This window comes from Cicer arietinum, chromosome 7 (genome assembly GCF_000331145.2).
Source record: "Cicer arietinum cultivar CDC Frontier isolate Library 1 chromosome 7, Cicar.CDCFrontier_v2.0, whole genome shotgun sequence".
Taxonomy (NCBI): Eukaryota; Viridiplantae; Streptophyta; class Magnoliopsida; order Fabales; family Fabaceae; genus Cicer; species Cicer arietinum.
In genome coordinates, this window is record NC_021166.2 from 53,435,932 (window position 1) to 53,456,440 (window position 20,509).

Consider the following 20,509-nt stretch of genomic DNA (forward strand, 5'->3'; position numbering starts at 1 on the left):
GTTTAAGTCTTTATAACTACCCTATGCAAATTTTATCTTTTGTTAGCCCCTTTGAGCCTTGTCATTTTCTTTCGGTTACTAGCCATGTTACAAGTCAAAGACTTAACTTTAATTAAATCACCTTATTTGGAGTTAGGTAGAACTTTTTTTGTCTCATCTTGGTAAAGTTCTAAGTTTGGGGTTGCTCATGGGATATCAACCTTTTATGTTTGGGGTGGTGGTTCTCAAAAAAAAAACTAAAAAAAAATCAAAACAAAAAGAAAAAAAATAGTTTGTGTATTTTGATAAATAATACCTTCTTGGTTCTTTTGTCAATATTTGAGAATCTGCACAATGAAAATGTGGAGAAAAAAATAGGGTAAAATAATTTGAAAATGTGTACCTAAAACCAAGTAGTAAAGCATACTATCTCAAAACGTATTACCCTTACCTAAGCCCCATTACAACATGAAAGCGCTCTAAAAGTGTATGTGTTTGTTGCATTGTGAGTGCTAACTAGATTTTTTTCAAACCTATGATAGCGTTTCAGCAAGTGTACTGAATTGCTGCAAGTAATAATTAAAGCGGTAGTACTGAGTGTCGAACTCAATAATAATAAAATTGATCTTTTATAATAAGAAAAATGTCAGTGATGAGTTTCACTTCGAATCCAACCTTGGTGTCTAATTTGATCCTAGTTACTGAATTCCTTTATTGAGTTATTACTGAATTCTCTTTATTATTCTTGCTCTAACGTCTTAGTGAGAGAACTTTTAATTCCAAAGTAATTCATAATTCTTTTGTGGATTTAATATTAGAATTAAGCCTTACCATACATGAATTCTCTTTTTAAACTATTGCCTTTGCAATTAGTTTAATTGGTTTCATGATCTGCATCTATCCCTATACTACAAATTCGTGAATTTTTCATCTCAAGCATTCGTAAAGTCCACTTCCGTTTCAAAATGTGAATCGTAGACCATTTTAATGTTGATCAAGCAATAAAAAACATTAAACACAGAGATAAAAATAATAATTCAATAAACTCATTCATATAACTAGAAATCAAATTAGAAAAATAAGGGTTTCATCTGGTTACACTCATCCCTAACAAATAGGGTTTAGTTACTCATGAAAGAGACACAAAAGATAGGGGCGTTAAAGAAGAATTACAAGAACAATTCATGAATGATTTTTTATCAAACTGCTCCAATGGTGTTAGAAACGGATGTCTTTGAGTTTCTCTGCTAGGGCACAAGTCTCTCAACTTCCCAATAGTCAAAAAGATGTCTAAAAAGTGAAATGAATGTGTTTTAATGAATGATGGCGCGTGTCACGCGACCAAGGCGCATACTTTGTGCTTCAAGCGCGTCCTGGCAGAGGCTTCAGCTTGAAAATGCGCATCAGACGCAGCTATTGCGCTTCAAGCGCACAACTTCTTATGTTTGACGTTTTCTGCATTGTTCTCCTCTTTTGAGTTTAAATTGGGTTATGTTGTCTTCATGAAAGTTGTAGCTATGGATCTTAGATTTTATTTACACTTAGTTTGACTCCAATTGAACATCTATAACTCCAGACATGACAGAAATACGCCACATAGGTAATGTTGATTTCTCGCCACAATTCAACACTGCACTAAAACAAAAAGTAACGTAAAATTACGAACAAAATCTCTACTTAAACAAGTAAATAAGAACATAAACATTTCATCAAATCAAAGAACTAAAATATACAAAATATATCAAATAACTCACTAAATTAACTAATGGTTAAAGAAAAATAAGACTAAAATCAATGAAAAATATGCATATGATGAAGAGTCGTCAATGATGCATGTTCTAAAATTTAAGTGATAAATTCATAATTCTTACTAAAAACATGAGACAAATTTTGACTGTATAAACATGCATATGATGAAATGTTTTATGTTGACCGTATACTTTTAGTCAAGTTAAAGTAGGAATGATTTTAATTTCATAAGGGTTTTTTAGATAGTCAAGTTTTAGTTTTTTTTTAACTGTATCAAATCTAAAATTAAATGTTGCTTATACGTACCTCTTAACCTTAACTTGGAAATGGACCATATTGTAATTTGGAAGTAACAAAGTACTTTTATTGTTTGCTTCAATACTCTTGAGGGCGAGGATAGTAAAGAAATGTTTTATGTTGGCCATATACTTTTAGTCAAGTTAAAGGAGGAATGATTTTAATTTTTTTTTAGATAGTAAATAATGATACTTGTTGATGTGTTACTTATGCACTATGTATAATTATGTTTAAGGTGTATTTTTTGTTGTCGTGCTGTATAAAGTCAAAGTAAAGCATTTTGTACTCAACTTTAGCATATATTTTGTCCATTTAATTAGTTTTAGCGGATGATTAGATATCCTCTTAAATTAGTTAGAAAATGGGAAATGTATATTAGTATTTTTTTTAGAATACGGCCGATTAGGAAGGCAAATACTACAATATTCTATCACTACTTTATCAATTGTTACTCTATCAAGACTTTATTAATTGTTATTCATGATAAGTGTTAATATAACTTTTAAAAAATTTATTTTGGAGATATTATTATTGATGAACTATAAAAAAAAAAAATGCACCTATAAGCTTTACCATGGAATGATATTTAGTGGGTAGGATTGATAATTTAGTAAACAAATCAACTTAAATATAATAAAGTGAAAATAGACCAAAAAATATATTACTTTACATCTATGAAAAACTTGCCTATGTAGTATAGTTGAAATTGTAAATTAAAATTAATTTTTTTTAGTAATTTATGTTTTTTATCTCTTTAATTTATAGTTATTTTTTTTTTATCCTTATAATTAAGTTAGTTTTGTTTTTTGTCTGTGCACGAGACAATCACTTATTAGATGATAACATGACATAGACAACATAAAAAATATGTGCCACATGTCATATTAGCATGCTGCATCATCTAATTTGGATGAGCAGGTGATATCATAAACTAAAACAATAAAAATAATAAACAACAAAATATAAAGTTTTTTTTTTAAAGATTAAAATCAAAACTCTTTTTTAGACTAAGAATCCTTATTTTTTGAATTAAAGTTATACGTGAGATCAAAATTAAAACAAATGTAATAATTAAGAAATAAAATTTTAATTTTAAAATAGATAGATTATTTTTATAAATATGATAAAATAGAAAATCAATAGTAAAATTAAACCAAATATTTAGCACTACTTGACACTTTTTCAAGTAATCGACGTCACTGATTACGATATTAATTAGCCATTGATTAGATGATTTGGCCGGTGAGTGAGTGGTTATTAACCTTCGTCAGCACATAATAATTCCAATTTCTTCATTGATAGCAACAAGATCTTAAGGAAAATCAAACTAATCACAACCTTTTTGGTGCGCTAAGCAGAATAAGAGATCATACATGAGCATGAAGCAAAGTTCAAAATGATAAACATGCTTATAAAAATTCATTGATTTAACATACAAAAATTTATTGATTTAATATTAAAGATTAAAAATGAATACATATTATAAAAATAAAAATTGTATTTTTTATTTTATAAATATTAAAATTAAAAGGTTAAAATTTATAGTCTTCTGCTTCAATTTGAATTTATATCTTTTCGGCGTTGATGGGTGTTAAAAGCATGTTGTCACTTTCATAAAAAAAACAAAAAACAAAAAACATGTTGTCACTATTGAATAAACGTGCAAGATATAAATCCAAGTAATTTCCACTACACAAGTCAAATGTCAAGCTCAAGCATGCATATAACACGTAGATTCTTAATAACCGATTATAATTATAAGTAATAGTAATCTTGAAAAAAATGGGTGGTTCGAGCCTAAATTTATCACACTATTTAAATTTGAGTCCGTAATTTACAAAACAAATTTTGATTGACTGTTGCATGAATTTGGCGTGTTGGTTCAAGTGATGAATTTTTTAATTTTTTTATAAATATTAATTTTTTTAATTTTATTTTTAAGAAAAAAAAAGGTGGTGAACTTTTAATATTGATAATGTTTGAGTAAATTTTTATCAAATAATTATTTTATCATAATAATGATGTGATGACTGAGTGAGACTTTGACACTCACCCTAAAATATTTGAGATCTTATATCTAGAAATTTAAGTGAAACGATTAAATTTATGAAACTGTAGGTTTATTTTTTTCATCTACATCTCACAACTCTAACCCATATAAACATACATATGTGACGCATGCGTGACCTGCTATAACCTCCTTGCACATCGAATTGGCTCAAGTTCGGTCACATCAACTAGTTTTGCTAAGCCAAAAGCAAAACTATTGTCAAATAAAATAAATATATCTAGTTCAAATTTAGATTAGATACATCAATATTATGTTACTTTATTTTTTGCTTATATTTGAGATCAAACACATTTATCCCTAATTATAAGGGTTCTTTTAGAAGGAAAAGAAAATTCTTAAATATATGCATTCTTTCAAATTATTAGGTGCTTTTTTTTTAAATACAACATTTGTTAATACTATTAATTTATCTTAAATGACAAAAAGACAAATTAAATGCATTTATTATGATCTCTTCCAAAGAACCATCAATATGTATCAAGTATAATATCATTTCAAAACACATCCATCAACCTCAACAAGAAGCATGCATATGAAAGAAAGAAACAAAATTTATGAGTTCTCAATATTTTCATGTGCTCTTATTGAGGTTGTACACTTAACTTTATAAATATATCTCAACAATTTATGATGGATCCGACTCCTCTAAAGTGAGTAACTCACTTTAAAAAATAAAATAAATAATCACAATCAATCAATAACATATCAAAGATAGATATTTTATGTACATTATAATTGCTCATGAGTTTGGTAGAATAAAAACCTTTGATTTTTTTTCACTTTAAGATGATCTAAATCCATTCCTGAAAGTAATTTTACAACTGTTTATAAGAATTATGATAAAAATGATTAATATTTGTCGCTCATAAAAAAATAAGTTATAAAAATAATAAAAGACTAAATCAAATATATTAAATAAAAAATAGAAGGAAATTTTTTTAAACCTATCTAATTTATTGAGGCAGCTAAATACACGTTGAAAATTGGTGCAGGGCGTAGGCTCCATGCATATGAACAAAACTTAAAACTTGAAATTTCCACAAATATCAGCATATATGAGTTTTTTTTTTTTTTCACATAACTTTAAGGTTGATCGAGAGAAGATGTTCAACCTAACAATATCTAATTGAAATATAATTTAAGGATTGTATATACAAATATTTATAACACACATACAATTTATACAATTTAATGAAGTTTATTGATTTGATAATGTACTAGTGTTAAATAAGTTTACAATTTTTTATAAATTTTAATATTTTATTTTTAACCGTTATAAAAAATACTACAACTTTTAATTTTTTACTAGTCAATCTTATGACACTATTTTATTTTCCTATTATGTAATTAAATTTAAATATACAAATATTTCAAAAATAATAAAATTATATCACAATATATAATTCAATACTAAATACTTAAAATGTATCAACAAATACAATATTGAATGATATCACAAAGTAAAATATATCACAATGCCATACCGATCATGCCCATCAAGTACACAATTGGGAACAATGTCAATAAATAAAAAAGTTGCAATTATTTTAATTTGTGCATGCATATAGACGACAAGAAAAGTTTCCAAGCAAATCAATTATTAACGGATCACAACAGTTTAGATTTAGATTTTTTGTTATGGGCCTATCAAATGCAAAGATTCGGTTTGATTTCATATAGTTGGTTTGGGTTTGAGAGTTTGAATATTGAAATTTGAAACATATAATATTGGATTTGTGTTTAGTCAATGTTTCCCTTTTTCACGGTAGAAAATGATCACATGAATTGAAAGTTAATAGACCTTTTCGATTTCATTTCCGACAAAGTAAAAATACATCAAACAAATTGTAACCCACTATCACTACAATTGCAATATCGTTGTATATGGTCCCCTCGGAAATTCATTGACTCATAGCTCATGCAATCACCTAGTCCAGCGATCCATAATTAATAAATAATTATATTCAAACTTGTTAGGTAGATCGATTAATAAATTAAGAGACATCGAAGAAATTTTGAGATTGAGATTATTAAAAATTCCATATTTACTACTAATAATTCTCTCTTTACTAATAAATTTACCGATAACATTTGTCTATGGGTGGATTAATATGAAGATAGACAATACATTAAAAGAAATCAATGTGTTGGATCTAATGTTTGTTGAGGAATCCAATCCAATTGATTCTAATTAAGTTGAACATTGGAAAGTAACATCAGCCTCCTTTTGACAACAATTTCATATCAAGGAATGTCTTCTAAAGCAAAAATGTATTTGTAGATGGATTAAGGAACGAGATGCAAATATTTTGGAAATGATGATGATTTTAATGGAAGTTTGTAAGTAATAATAATGACATTAATGAGAGTTAGTGTTGTTGTGAATTGAAAAATAAGAAAGTCCCACATAGGAGGGATATCACACACTAGTACTGTATTGTCGCATCTGGTTTGTCCGCGACAAAGGAGTCGCCACCAATTTTATTTTTTATGAAAGAAAAATTGGATAAAACTTAAAATAATGATTTTTGAACAAAAAATTCGAATTCAAGAGTCGATTACGAATAGGGAAGTATGACCACTCTACAGCGTCCGTTAAAACGGTTACCCTATAATTAATTGTATACAAACTATTTATTTATTTTATTTATTTTTACCCCCAAAAAGAATAATAAAAAAAGAAAACAAATTATTTATATTAATAAAAGAAGAAAAAATATTTTTTTATTAACTTGGTTTGACAAGGAGAAAACATTGTTCCTACGTATCCCTAGATGCAATAGGAAAATCAAAACTCACGTAGTTCTTGGGTAGAAAATATTTATGTGTTGACTGATTTTATTATTAATTTTACTTTATCAAAATAAATTAACAACATAATATTGATAACAATAGTAATAATAGTAACAATAATAGAAATAATGATAATAGTGATATCAATAGTAATAATAATAATAATAATAATAATAATAATAATAATAATAATAATAATAATAATAATAATAATAATAATAATATGAGTGATGTATTGTATATTGATTTGTGTATCGTTTTATTTTAAGGAAACACTTTTATATTTTTGACTTTTACAAACTGTAAAGGATAAAAATTCAAGAGCAGATTCCCGAGACGGCGGCACATATGTGGCGCGGACCGGCGGCGATAATAACCAAAAAGTTTAAGATCTAACGCACAAGAAAGAAAACAATAAATATAAGATATCACAAATTTGATAACGAAGTAGATATCCTTAATACTTATTATTATATTTTTCTGCAAATAAAAAGAAGAGTTGACAAACTTAGATGTCAACAGCCTAACTGTTTATTTTTATTTTAATCATTATTATTATTATTAAAAAAATTACTTATTTTTTATTATTATTATTATTATTATTATTTTTATTTACATATTTATTAATTTTTATAAAACTTTAAAAGTAGAGGACAAAATTGGGTGTTAACAGGTATATAAGGTAGAGGTATGGTACATGGGGTGTGCCCCAAAGGGTACCCCAATTTTGTAAAGGCGCACTGCCGCTGTCCAACTCAGTCTTGGCTTTGGCTACGTGGTGTATTATTTTTTAGCATATGAAAATTAATAAATAAATTATTTATTTAATTAAATTAATGTTTGCATTTTTATATCTAATTGATACGATAATTACGTAATTGCCCTCCACCGACTCAACATTCAACATCTGATACACTCAAATCCTTGCCCTAATTGCTGGTCTCACGCGTCAGTTATTGTCCGGTTAAAAACCTAAGTCAAGTCTGAGTGCACGTTTTATGGTCAAACAAAACATGGCGCACGTTTCTGTGATCAAAACCTGAATGACGGAACACACGTTTAGTAGATCAGACCTAATGGATTGCATTTTTCTCTCTGATGCAGTTGTTGATTTCCTTTATAAATAAAGAGCTATCATTAGTTGAAAAAACACACCAAAAGCTCTCTGTATCTAAGACTTTTCCCTCTTCTCCTTTTCTCTTACCCATTTCTTCTTTTTCTTTTGAGTGGTCTTAGTGTCATATTACGAGTGGTAGTCATTCGACTGCCATATTGAGGGTGTAATTCTAGAACGGTTTTTTACAGTGCAATAGAACTCTAATACATGGGTTGTTTTATCCTATGGACTTCGTGGTTGATAGTCTGTCTTGCACAATTTGGGCAGTGCCTTGAAACGTCTTAAAGAGACCGACCTTGTCCGTGACTCAACTCAGTAATATTGTCGGTGGCATAAATTATTTTTTTCAAAGTTTTTCGAAATTCAAAAATAATAATTTTAAGACGTTTCCATATTGACATGTCTACCGACGAAATTACTGGGACATGTTCATCTGCTTTTGACTACAACAAACCATTTCGATTTGAGGGAAGTCACTTCAAAAGATGGCAATAGAATATATTATTTTTTCTAACCACGAAAAAGCTTGCTAATGTTTTGAAGGATGAAATTCATGTTCCAGAAACAGATAACCAAACAGAAAAGGATAAGAAAACTGCTGAATTAACCCAATGGGAACATAATGATTACTTATGTTAGAATTATATTCTTAATGGACTTGTTGATGATCTGTATGATTACTACAGTTCAGACATCAATACTGCTAAACAGGTTTGGGATGCTCTAAAGAAGAAATATGATACTGAAGAAGCTGGAGCCAAAAAGTATGTTGTTAGTTGTTACCTCAAATATCAAAGGACAGATGACAGATCAGTGGAAGCTCAGTCTCATGAAATATATAAAATTGTTCACGAGATTATCTCTGAAGGTATGTCCCTAAATAAACAGTTTCAAATTGCTGTTATTATTGACAAATTACCCCCTACTTGGAAAGATTTTAAAAATTATCTCAGCCATAAAACAAAATAATTCTCTCTAGAAAGTATGATAACCCGCCTTAGAATTAAGGAGGAACCCTGAAAGCAATACCAGAAAGATGAAGTTCTTCTTGTGGCAAATAACAAGAAAAAGAAATTCATCGGAGCAGTTTTGAAGTCAAACGACAAACAACTTAAGAATCAGAATCGCAATTTAAAGAACAACAACAAGAATGGGAACCCTCCAAATGTCCCAATTATAAGGCAGCAACCACCTCTTGAAAATGGTCATCGCCCACCTTTTCTATGTTTTCAGAGTGGGAATATGCCATGCAAGTGTAGAAGCAAGCATGGCCATTCTAATCAGGCTAACTTGACAGAAGAGCAATTCAATGTTATGATAACTGAGATCAACCTTGTTGGTGGTTCAGATGGATGGTGGATATACATTGGCACCTCACGCCATATCTGTTATGATCGTGCTATGTTTAAAACACACACTACTACTGAAGATAAGAAAGTGTTGTTGGAAGATTCTCACACCACTAATGTTGCTGGTATTTGAGATGTGTTACTAGTATTCACCTCTAAAAAGACCTTGATTTTGAAGGATGTCATGCACACTCCCGAAATAAGGAAGAATCTGGTTTCAGAGGTTCTTCTCAATAAGGCAGGGTTTACTCAGTCTATAGGGGCAAATTTGTACACCATTTCTAAAAATGGTATTTTGTTGGAAAGTGGTACGTCATTGATGGTATATTTAAATTGAATGTTGAAATTAATAAAATGTCTCATTCTGCTTACACGTTGTGTGATTTTAATACTTGGCATGCTAGACTTTATCATATGAACAAACGCGTGATTTCCAACTTAAGTAACCTAGGTTTAATTCCAAAGTCATCTTTAAAGGATTTTGAAAACTGTGATTTTTGTAGTCAAGCTAAAATAACTAAGAGTTCACATAACACAGTAGTTAGAGAATCTGAAACTTTAATTTTAATACACTCTGATATATGTGAACTTGATGGGACGTTAACAAGAAATGAAAAACGTTATTTCATCACTTTTATTGACGATTGTTCTGATTACACTTTTGTACATCTAATGAAAAATAAAAGTGAAGCACTTGACATGTTTAAGATCTTTGAAACTGAAATTGAAAATCAATTTAGTAAAAAGATTAAGAGGTTTCGTAGTGATAGAGGAACATAGTATGATTCCAGTTTATTTAATGAGTTTTATAAGACCCAAGGAATTATACATGAAACTACTGCACCATATTCACCTCAAATGAATGGTAAAGCTGAAAGAAAGAATATAACTCTTACTGAACTAGTTGTTGCTATTATGCTTAACTCTGGTGTTGTATCTCACTGGTGGGGGAAAATTATTTTGATTGTTTGCTATGTTTTGAATAGAGTACCTAAATCTAAAAACAAAACATCTCCTTATGATATAATGAAGAAAAGACAACCTAACTTGTGTTGTCTTCGAACATGGGGTTGTCTGGCTTATGTCAGAATCCCTGATCCCAAACGAATTAAACTCGCTAGAAGAGCCTATGAATGTGTATTCATTGGGTATGCAGTAAACAGTAAAGCGTATAGGTTCTATGACCTAAATGCAAAAGTAATCATAGAATCAAATGATGTTGACTTCTATGAAAATAAATTCCCTTTCAAATCGAGAAATAGTGGGGGCAGCGAACCTAGCCAAGTTCTTGTGACGAGAAGCACTGAAAGCAACAACCAAGGCGATATAGAAACTCAAATAAGTAAGAGAGTTAGAGTTGCTAAAGATTATGGATCCGAATATATAGCCTATAACTTAGAAGAGGATCTTGCAAATTTAAAGGAAGCTTTGTCATCGTTGGATGCAGATTTATGACAAGAAGCTATAAACGATGAAACGAATTCTCTAGAGTCCAACAAGACCTGACATTTAGTAGACTTGCCTCATGGTTGCAAACCAATAGGTTATAAATGGACTTGAAAAAGATACTAAAACCCGATGGAACTATTGATAAATACAAGGCACGCCTGGTAGTCAAAGGTTTTAGACAAAGAGAAAATATAGACTTATTCGACACTTTTTCATCAGTCACTAGAATAACATCCATTAGGGTGCTCATATCACTTGCTGTTATGCATAACCTGGTGATACACCAAATGGATGTTAAAACAATTTTTTTAAATGGTGACCTAGAAGATAAATTTATATGGAACAACCTGAAGGTTTTGCAATTCAAGGACAAGGTCTGTAAGTTGGATAAGTCTCTGTATGGTCTCAAACAAGCTCCCAAGCAATGACATTAAAAACTTGATAACTTGATTATATTGAATGAGTTTAAAGTGAATGAAAGTGACAAATGTATTTATTACAAATCTGAAAATGACATTTGGACTATCATTTGTCTCTATGTAGACGACTTATTCATATTTGATTCAAACATTCATGCTGTAAATAATGTGAAATCTTTGTTGAGTAAAAAAATTTTATATGAAAGACCTTGGAGAAGCAAATATAATCCTTGGAATCAAAATTACTAGGTCAGAAAAGGGAATTTCTTTGAATCGGTCTCACTATGCTGAAAAGATCCTAAAGAAATATAATTACTTTGACTGTAAACATGTTTGCACACCATATGATTTAAGTGTAATACTTTTCAAAAACACAGGTGAAGGTGTTAGACAAACTGAATATACGAGCATCATTGGCAGCCTCAAATATGCCACTGATTGTACTAGACCCGACATTGCCTACATCGTGAGATTATTGTGCAGATTTACTAGAAGACCTAGTATAGAGCATTGGCACGCTATCGAAAGATACATGAGATACCTTAAAAGGACCATGAGTCTCGGATTACATTATCAAAGATTTCTTATCGTCCTTGAAGGATACAATGATGTTGATTGGAACACCTTAATAGATGACTCCAAAGCAACAAGTAGTTATACTTTCAGTATCGTCGTTGGTGATGTATCATGAAAATCGAAGAAACAGACGATATTGGCTCAATCCACTGTGGAGTCTGAAATGATAGTACTAGCTACTGCTAGTGAAGAAGTAAGTTGGTTTAGATGCTTGCTAGCAGAGATCCCTTTGTGGGAAAAACCTATGTCACCTATGTTGATGCACTACGATAGTACCACGACTTTTGCAAAAATTGAGAATCGTTATTACAACGGTAAGAGATGACAAATACGTCGTAAGCCCATCACTGTTAGAGAATTACTTTCTAAAGAAGCTGTTATAGTGGATCATGTACACAGTGATGAAAAATTAGCAGATTCTTTGATGAAATGATTAGCTAGAGAGAAAGTCCTTAATACATCCAAAAGGATGGGACTATTGCCTATAGATCAATGAGTCACTTATGTTGGTAATCCGACCTAAAAGACTAGAGATCCTAAGAATTAGGTTCAATGGATAATAACAAGTCATAGTGATAAGAGATGAACACGATATACTATATATGAAAGAAGCATGATTCCTAAAGCAATACAAGGATGAGATAATAGAAACTCTTAATGAGATTTATACTCTATATGGAGTGGAGTACCTAGCTATATGAGTACTCTTGATAGACTCACATATGTGAACGTGGAAGTGGGGCCGCTTCCTATGGAATTTCGAGGCGGAATTCCTAGAGCGTTCACTATACTGGGATACACGTGCATGGCCATAAACGCACAGGCTTTTGAGAATACACCCAAATGAAAAGGTTGTGTGTGGGTTTGATGTCAAAGATAGAGTTCAAGGCTACGAGTCACTCTTGTTGAATCTGAATCTTACTTGTTATGCAAAGGTTCAAGTCAATAGACACTTTTGTTTATGCACAATCTTATAGAAGCGTTTGACGCTATTTCATAAACCTTCTTTTTCAATTTAAGCGGGGTCGGGCTTGGGCTTAGCCTTGGCTTTGGCTTTGGCTTTGGCAACGTGGTGTATTATTTTTTAGCACCTGAAAATTAATTAATTAATTATTTAATTAAATGAATGCTTGTGTTTTTATATCTAAACGATACGTTAATTACATAATTGACCTCCACCGAGTCAACATTCAACATTTGATCCAGTCAATTCCTTGCCCCCTATTTCGCGCATCAGTTTTATTGGTCAAAACTCTAATTGTTGGTCTCACGCATCATTTATTGCCCGATAAAAAACCTAAGTCAAGTCTGAGCGCATGTTTTGTGGTCAAACAAAACTTGGCACACATTTATGTTGTCAAAACTTGAATGCAGAGCACACGTTTAGTGGTTCAGACCTAATGGGCCGCACTTTTCTCTCTGATGCAGTTGATGATTTCCTTTATAAATAGAGGGCTCTTCTCAGTTGGAAAAGTACACCAAAAGCTCCTCGTATCTAAGGCTTTTCTCTCTTCTCTCTTTTTCTTACTCACTTCTTTTTTTTTTTCTTTTGAGTTATCTTAGTGCTATATTACGAGTGGTAGTCATTCGACTACCATATTGAGGGTGTAATTCTAGAACAGTTTTCTACGGTGCAGTAGAACTTCGATACAGTGATCTGAGTTGTTTTATACTAGGGACTTCGTGGTTGATAGTTTGTCTTGCACAATTTGGACAGTGCCTCGAAACGTCTTAAAAATAGTGACCTAGTCCGCGACTCAAGTCAATAATATTGTTGATGGCATAAATTGTTTTTCCAAAGTTTTTCGAAATTCAAAAATAACAAAATACTTGTTTCTTTCATGCAAGTTTGAATTTTAGAAGAAAAAATAAAATAGTCTATCAACAAGGAAGCCGAACGGTTAGAAATTTGGTTGGCTATTGTGTGAAGTCTTATGAGGAACAATAAGAGAGGTTAAAGATGTTGATAAAATGATGAATAGTATTTAAACTCTATCTTAGACTTAATTTATTAGCAAAATAAAGTTCAATTCTAGTATTGCTTTTTTAAATTAGTGTTATAATATTTTCTCTTGTTTATTAACATTATTTATGTGTAATAAGTTTGAGTATTTTATATACTATTTGTTTATATATATTAAAAAAAAGTATTTGGTTTGAAAATCCCACAATGAGCAATCATCGCAAACTAAAGAAAATGAAACTTCATATATAAAATATTCAAAGTAGTTCAAAGTTACCCTACTTTGTGACACCTTAAACCCTAAAATAATATATATATAATAAATTATATCATATTTCTATAATATTTACATTGGATAAATAAAAATCTATTTCTAAAAAAATAATTTTTTTTTTTCTAATTAGGATATCACGTTTCTAAAAAAAAAAGAACACTTTAAACTTATTTTCTCCGTTAAAATAGTGCAATCTCGATAAGCTTGATTTAAGTATAATCACTTGATTTAATTTTAAAAAATTACTAGTACTTTTAAGATTTTCATACAAAAATTCGTTTCAAATTAAATAAGTAAAATAAAATTAAAATCCTTATTACCGGTATCACCTATCAGAGCGGGTTTCCTCTCAAACTTGAACTTCAAGACTCATTAACCTATAATAACTGCGATTTCACAAACATAGGGCCAAACCAGTCAAACACAAACAATGAAGGAGATGAGTTTCGAACTCATGATGACAGTATAATACAAGTAAGAAGAACACGCAAACAATTAATCATAATAGAATCATATCATTACACAAACATTCCATCAAGAAAATATCACATTAAAAAGTCAAAATCACTCAAGGAAAATCAATAAATTTCACTATAACATGAAATCATCTAAGAGAAATTATCACCACACACGATACATATTAATCACGACAAAACAATCACAATAAAATGCAGTGATATGTATGAGCTTAGACTCTATTCCACTATATGGTACCATTCTATCTATGAAGTACTTGGTTAGAATGTTTGATACTATGCCACCATCCCGGCGGACGGACAATTCAAATTGGCCATGTCCTCATAGATCCCTTCAATTCAACCTGAGACACATATACGTGACAATCGAGGTAAACGTGTGTTGTGTGGTAGCTTCCGACATTTGGAGTGCGACCTCCAAGTCACTTAGGAATTCCCCACCCGAATACCTCCAAGGTCTAACAATTTTGCCTTAAGGCTCAACAGCAGACCGCCACGATCAGACTCATTCAGTTGTACTTCCCCGAAATCACTAGGCTTATCAGGCCCTACCTATATGATGACAAAATAATCTTCACTTCACAAATTCTCAATATTTATTTTCTCCCCTCGTTGGCCTATGATACTCAATTAAGACCGTCATCTCAAACACAAATTAAAATCACCATTATTTCATCAACTATGGGGTTACTTAAATAATCTCATCACAAATTTATAATATCACTATCATTAATCACACATCATCATCATCATCACATAAAATCATCACAAATTTATATCATCACTATCATCAATCATACATCATCATATATACTCATCACAAATTTATCACATCACAATTATTAATCATACATTATCATCATCACATAAAATTAGTACAACACATTCATCTTTTATTATAACATCATTTAAACTCGTTAATCAAACATATACATAAAACTAATTCAACAGTCAATATCACAATAATATCAAACATCACACATTTAAATAAATTAAATCAAATATCACGATAATATCAAATGCCACACATTTAACGAAATTAAATCAAATATCACAATAAAATTAAATACCACACATTTAACAAATCAATCAACACCTTATAAGTATTTATATTCTATATTTTAATCTCACAATTTTCCTTTTTACACATTAATTAATTTATCACTCAAAGGGCTACTGTCGTACGTAGTGAGCCACTGATGAATCATAGAGAAATACGGTTTTCTCGTTCATCTCACAATATATTATACTCATAAATTCAAACGCTCTTTCACCCCTTACCTTATTTCGACGCTTTCACACATGAATATGATTCCACAAGCAAACAACCTTTGTTCATTGACTCTTTGTCCTTCAATCGATCTAACTCGACAATTTATGGGTAAACGTTAAAAATAAATTATGATAAGATACTCTAAAAACTAAATTCGAAATTCGGTAAAGGAAAATTACCATAAATCAGAAAACCAATCAGTGAATAATTTAGCCACTTTTCACATGATCGTTTTGGCGTTGGTTTCACTCGAATCGGACTTACGGTGAAGGAGAACGGTGCAAAATAACGAATTCTACAAATAGAGAAGTCGGATATTTTAGAGATAAATTGATATGGTTAAAAATCTGGTAAAATGTGTTTAATTGACTAACTAAATGTATAAAATAACATACTGAAGTTTCGACGGAAACGGAGAAAATTTTCTGAGACAGTTATCCATATCAATTTTCTTCTATTTTTCCTCCAATTCTTCCTGGGAGCAGTTGGCGCATACCTTGCTCTTCCTCTATTTTCTTTTTGCTTTAATCTTTAATTAGGTTTTACTTGGACTTGACCCATGAAATACATTTTAATCTTTATTTATTTACTTTTAATAAAACCAACAACTACCAAAGTTATTTTTTTAACACTTTTGTTTAACACAATTTAATTACTAATATTTTGAAACTAATACTTGATAATTAGAGTAATTAAAATAATTGACCTTTAAAAAAATACATATTATCAACAACTCAAACTCGCATATTCAAATTAATCACTATAATTATACTTATTTTTCAAAATACTCGCGATATAATAATATATCATTAGAAAATAGTCAAAATTATAAAATAAATAAATATAACAATAATATTTTATGTTAATTACTTAATTATATGATATTTATTAATTATATATATATATATATATATATATAATCACAATTCCAAAATAAATATATAAAAATAAAGAAAATCAAACACAATATTACTACTATATCAAGATGATTATTTATAAAATAAATAATTGAAATAAGATATCTTTAGAAATAATTAAATATAATTAAGTGCATATTTAATATTAATCAAACACACAAGAAAATATGATATTAATTATCAAAACTCACATATATACATAAAATCGCCTAAATCTTATTCTTTAAAATATTTACACTAATATACTATTATTTTTTTAAAAAAAAATATACAAAATAATAAAAATATAACATTATTATTTACATCACTCACTTAGTCAACTATGTATAAAACTAACACATTCTAGAAAATACACATATAACGAAAATTAATTATTAAAATTTTATTTAATTTATAAAATAATTTATTATAAAATTTGAGAGTTACATGCTTCACGTGGACAATTAACTATTCGCAAATACACACATATCTAAGTCATATATTAGTTTCCCTCACACATTATTTTGTTAAAATAAGAAAGAAAGATGGATCCATGTGGAAATTTATAACCTCTATCATGTGGCTCGAACAAGTGGGGAATGAGGAGAAATGATAATGTGATTGTGAGGTGACAAAACAGACTCATCAAACCTTCTTGAAGTGAAGCTAAGTCTTAGATTTGGTTGCCAACGTTTGACTTCAACTTTCTTCTTTGTTTCTTTCCCAATAAAATCTCTTATTCTTTTCAAAGCAATTTCCACAGTTTCATCATCAATATTAGCAAAACAAACCCTAAACCAACCAACCTCAGAGCAATTAAAAGATGACCCTGGTGAAACATTAAGCTTCACTTCATTGATAATCAATCTCCAAAGCTTCAACTCACCTTCAAATGTTTCCTCCTTAAGCAAACTTTTCAAGTTCATCCAACAAAAAAGTCCAGCATTACTAGGAAACCTACTAATATTAACTTCTTCAAGTCCTTTTATGAATTTTTCATGCCTTTTTGACAACCTTCTTGAACTCTCCAAAAGAAACTTGTCAACAAATTTTTCATCTGAAAGCATTGAAGCCAACATGTATTGAGTTTGAGTTGAGACTAATCCAAAGCTTGACATTTTCCTTCCACAACTCACAACTTCATCATTGTATGAATAAACTATCCCAACCCTAAAACCAGGGAACCCTAAGTCCTTTGATAAACTATAGATGATGTGAATGAGATTAAGGTTGCACTTCATTTCTTGTATCACTTCAGATACACTTACATAGCTTGGAGAGCTGAAAACTGTGGCTGCATAGATTTCATCACAAACTAAATGGATTGTTTTTTCATTAATGAAGCTTACAATACTCTTTAATGTCTCTTTCTCTATAGTTGTGCCTAATGGATTGGAAGGGTTTGTTATGATTAAACCTTTAACATTAATGTTGTCCTCTTGTGCTTTTTTGTATGATGCTTCAAGTGCTTCTCTTGTTATTTTGAAGTTGTTAGAACTATCACAATGGACAGGAATTAATTGAGCCTTAGTTCTCCAACACAAGTCACGAAGAAATCTATAAGAAAAATGAGTTACATCACAATTAGTCAACTAATCAACGTGTCTTTTATGTATTATATGAATATTATGATAAAACATATAAAATAATTATGTGGTTCAAGATCGCTTACAACTACTACTATCTCGTACAGTAGTCGTAAGTACCTTTAATTTATCTCTCTAGATTTAATTATTTTTATCGTTGATTCACCATTCAACAACTAACAACTATAGAAGATCAAAATAATAAATAATTTTGCAACTTTGTAATCAAGTCATCTAAACATTAGCCTAAATAAACTAAGTGTGTGTATACTAGTATATACTTCTATTAATTATTAGAACACGTGATATGAAAATAGTTAGAGTTTTTCTTTGAAAACAAACTAGGTGGTCATACACTGACTTGTTTATGATTTGACTTTTAACCATATACTCTCTCCCATTAATAACTTTCACACCTTTATGATATGTCAATAATCAAATCTTTCACTTTCTCTATATTCCCTCTTAGATCTATTTTCTCACCTAGCTACACGTGTTTTTCCTTATGATTTTGTTTTTCAAATTAATGGTTAATGTCAACATAGCAATGAGTCATGAAATATCTATTTTGGGAGCAAACACACGCTTGTTGACTAAATCACACTATGGCAAACTTATAAATATTAATTATTATTCTTGGTAGTATAAAGTATATATGTAATTTCTATTTAAGACTGAGCTTGACCTAACTAATTACCAAGTCGTGTTTGAACTTTTGTTCTCATTTTAAATTCTATTAATGAATCCTAGTGCTCTTACTATGGAGTTATAGGGTGACATCTCATAAGTCAACAAAATTAACTTCATAGTTCACTCATGAAAAACTTAAAGATATACAGTACTAACAAGTGTCTTTGTTAATGAATCAAAAAAGAGAAAATTTTGTATTAAAAATAAATAAAATTTAAAGTTTTAAATAATTAAATACACAAGTTTATATAAATTTTCAAAATTAAACTTCTATATTTAGATCAAATTTAAAAAAAAAAATGTATATATTATTTTAATGAGTCAATAATATATTGAAATATGATTCTTAGACACAAATTTAGACATCACTGCAGTATATTTATATGATTTTTAGTTTATATATATATATATATTGGTTTTAAATGTTTTTTACCTCATCTTAAGATAAATAACACAACTCCTATCTATTATTTTATTTTTCAGTTAAACATGCACTAATTTTGTGAAAGAAAAAAATTAACGCAAGCTACATTATACTTTGACATCTGGAACCAAAATTGTTAGATGCCACATCACGTAGGTTTTAATCACAATTATGTTTCAAACGTGGCAAAACAGTACTGGGGAACCAACCTTTGTCTATCTTCTTACAAAACAAAATGGTTTAATCGTAGTTTTTCTCCTTTTATTTTTAAATTCAAATTATTAGCACTTTTTTTTAGAAATCACATGGTGAATAACAAAAAGAAAAGCTTTTAAACAACTCAAGGTATCTCTTTTTTTTCTTTTTTTATTTAAATTAGTTATATTTCATTCTTAACAAATGTTACCCACCCCAATCATATTGGTTTTTGGTATCACTATTAGATTGTCTACCTTTGTTGCAATAACCTTATAGTTACTTGTGCTAACAATATAGATCTCAATATTAGTTGGAATCGTTTAAGACAAAACATAGAATATAACTTTTTTCGCGTGTTATATCTTTTCCACGTTAAATGTTTAATTGATGGGTACAAATAGTGAAACAATGAATATGATAGAATGAATGAACAGATAATAATTAATAAAAATAAGAAAGAGAAGGATGCATACGCTGGATAATAAGGAGTAGGAACTAAAAAAGCATCTCCTGGATCAGCCAAACAGAACATGATTAACTCGTTTGCCCCTGTTGCCCCCCCACTCATCAATATACGGTTTGGATCAAATCTTACCCTACCACCTCTCACTTTTGACATATAATTTGCCATAGCCTGAAAAAACATATAATCAAAACAACAAAATTAAACCATTTCTTAATATAACCGATGCTTTTTCTTAACCTCTTAACCATTTTGTCAAAAATTAAATATTTTTTTTTATCCATGTCTTTATTTCCATGTATCTACAAAAACTTGCTTGATCAATTTTTTCATGTACAAAGTTAGAGCTCCAGATCTTACTTAATATATACTAGCTAGTATGAGTCTAGTTGCAGTTGAACAAGGTAGCATAGGTATATATATATATATATATATATATATATATATATATATATATATATATATAT

General features: G+C 29.7%; 1 protein-coding gene across 1 annotated transcript in view; it reads right to left on the reverse strand.

Annotated features, from left to right (window-relative positions):
- Positions 1-17,064: 17,064 nt before the first annotated feature.
- The window catches only part of LOC101501866 (1-aminocyclopropane-1-carboxylate synthase 1-like), a 4,546-nt gene continuing 1,101 nt past the window's right edge, over positions 17,065-20,509 (reverse strand). The window contains exons 3-4 of the mRNA XM_004510632.4: positions 20,053-20,213; positions 17,065-18,238 (exon numbers count right to left, since the gene is read on the reverse strand). Of these exons, the coding sequence (XP_004510689.1) occupies positions 17,257-18,238; positions 20,053-20,213 (1,143 nt within the window). The 3' untranslated portion in view covers positions 17,065-17,256. The remainder of the gene's footprint in view (positions 18,239-20,052; positions 20,214-20,509) is intronic.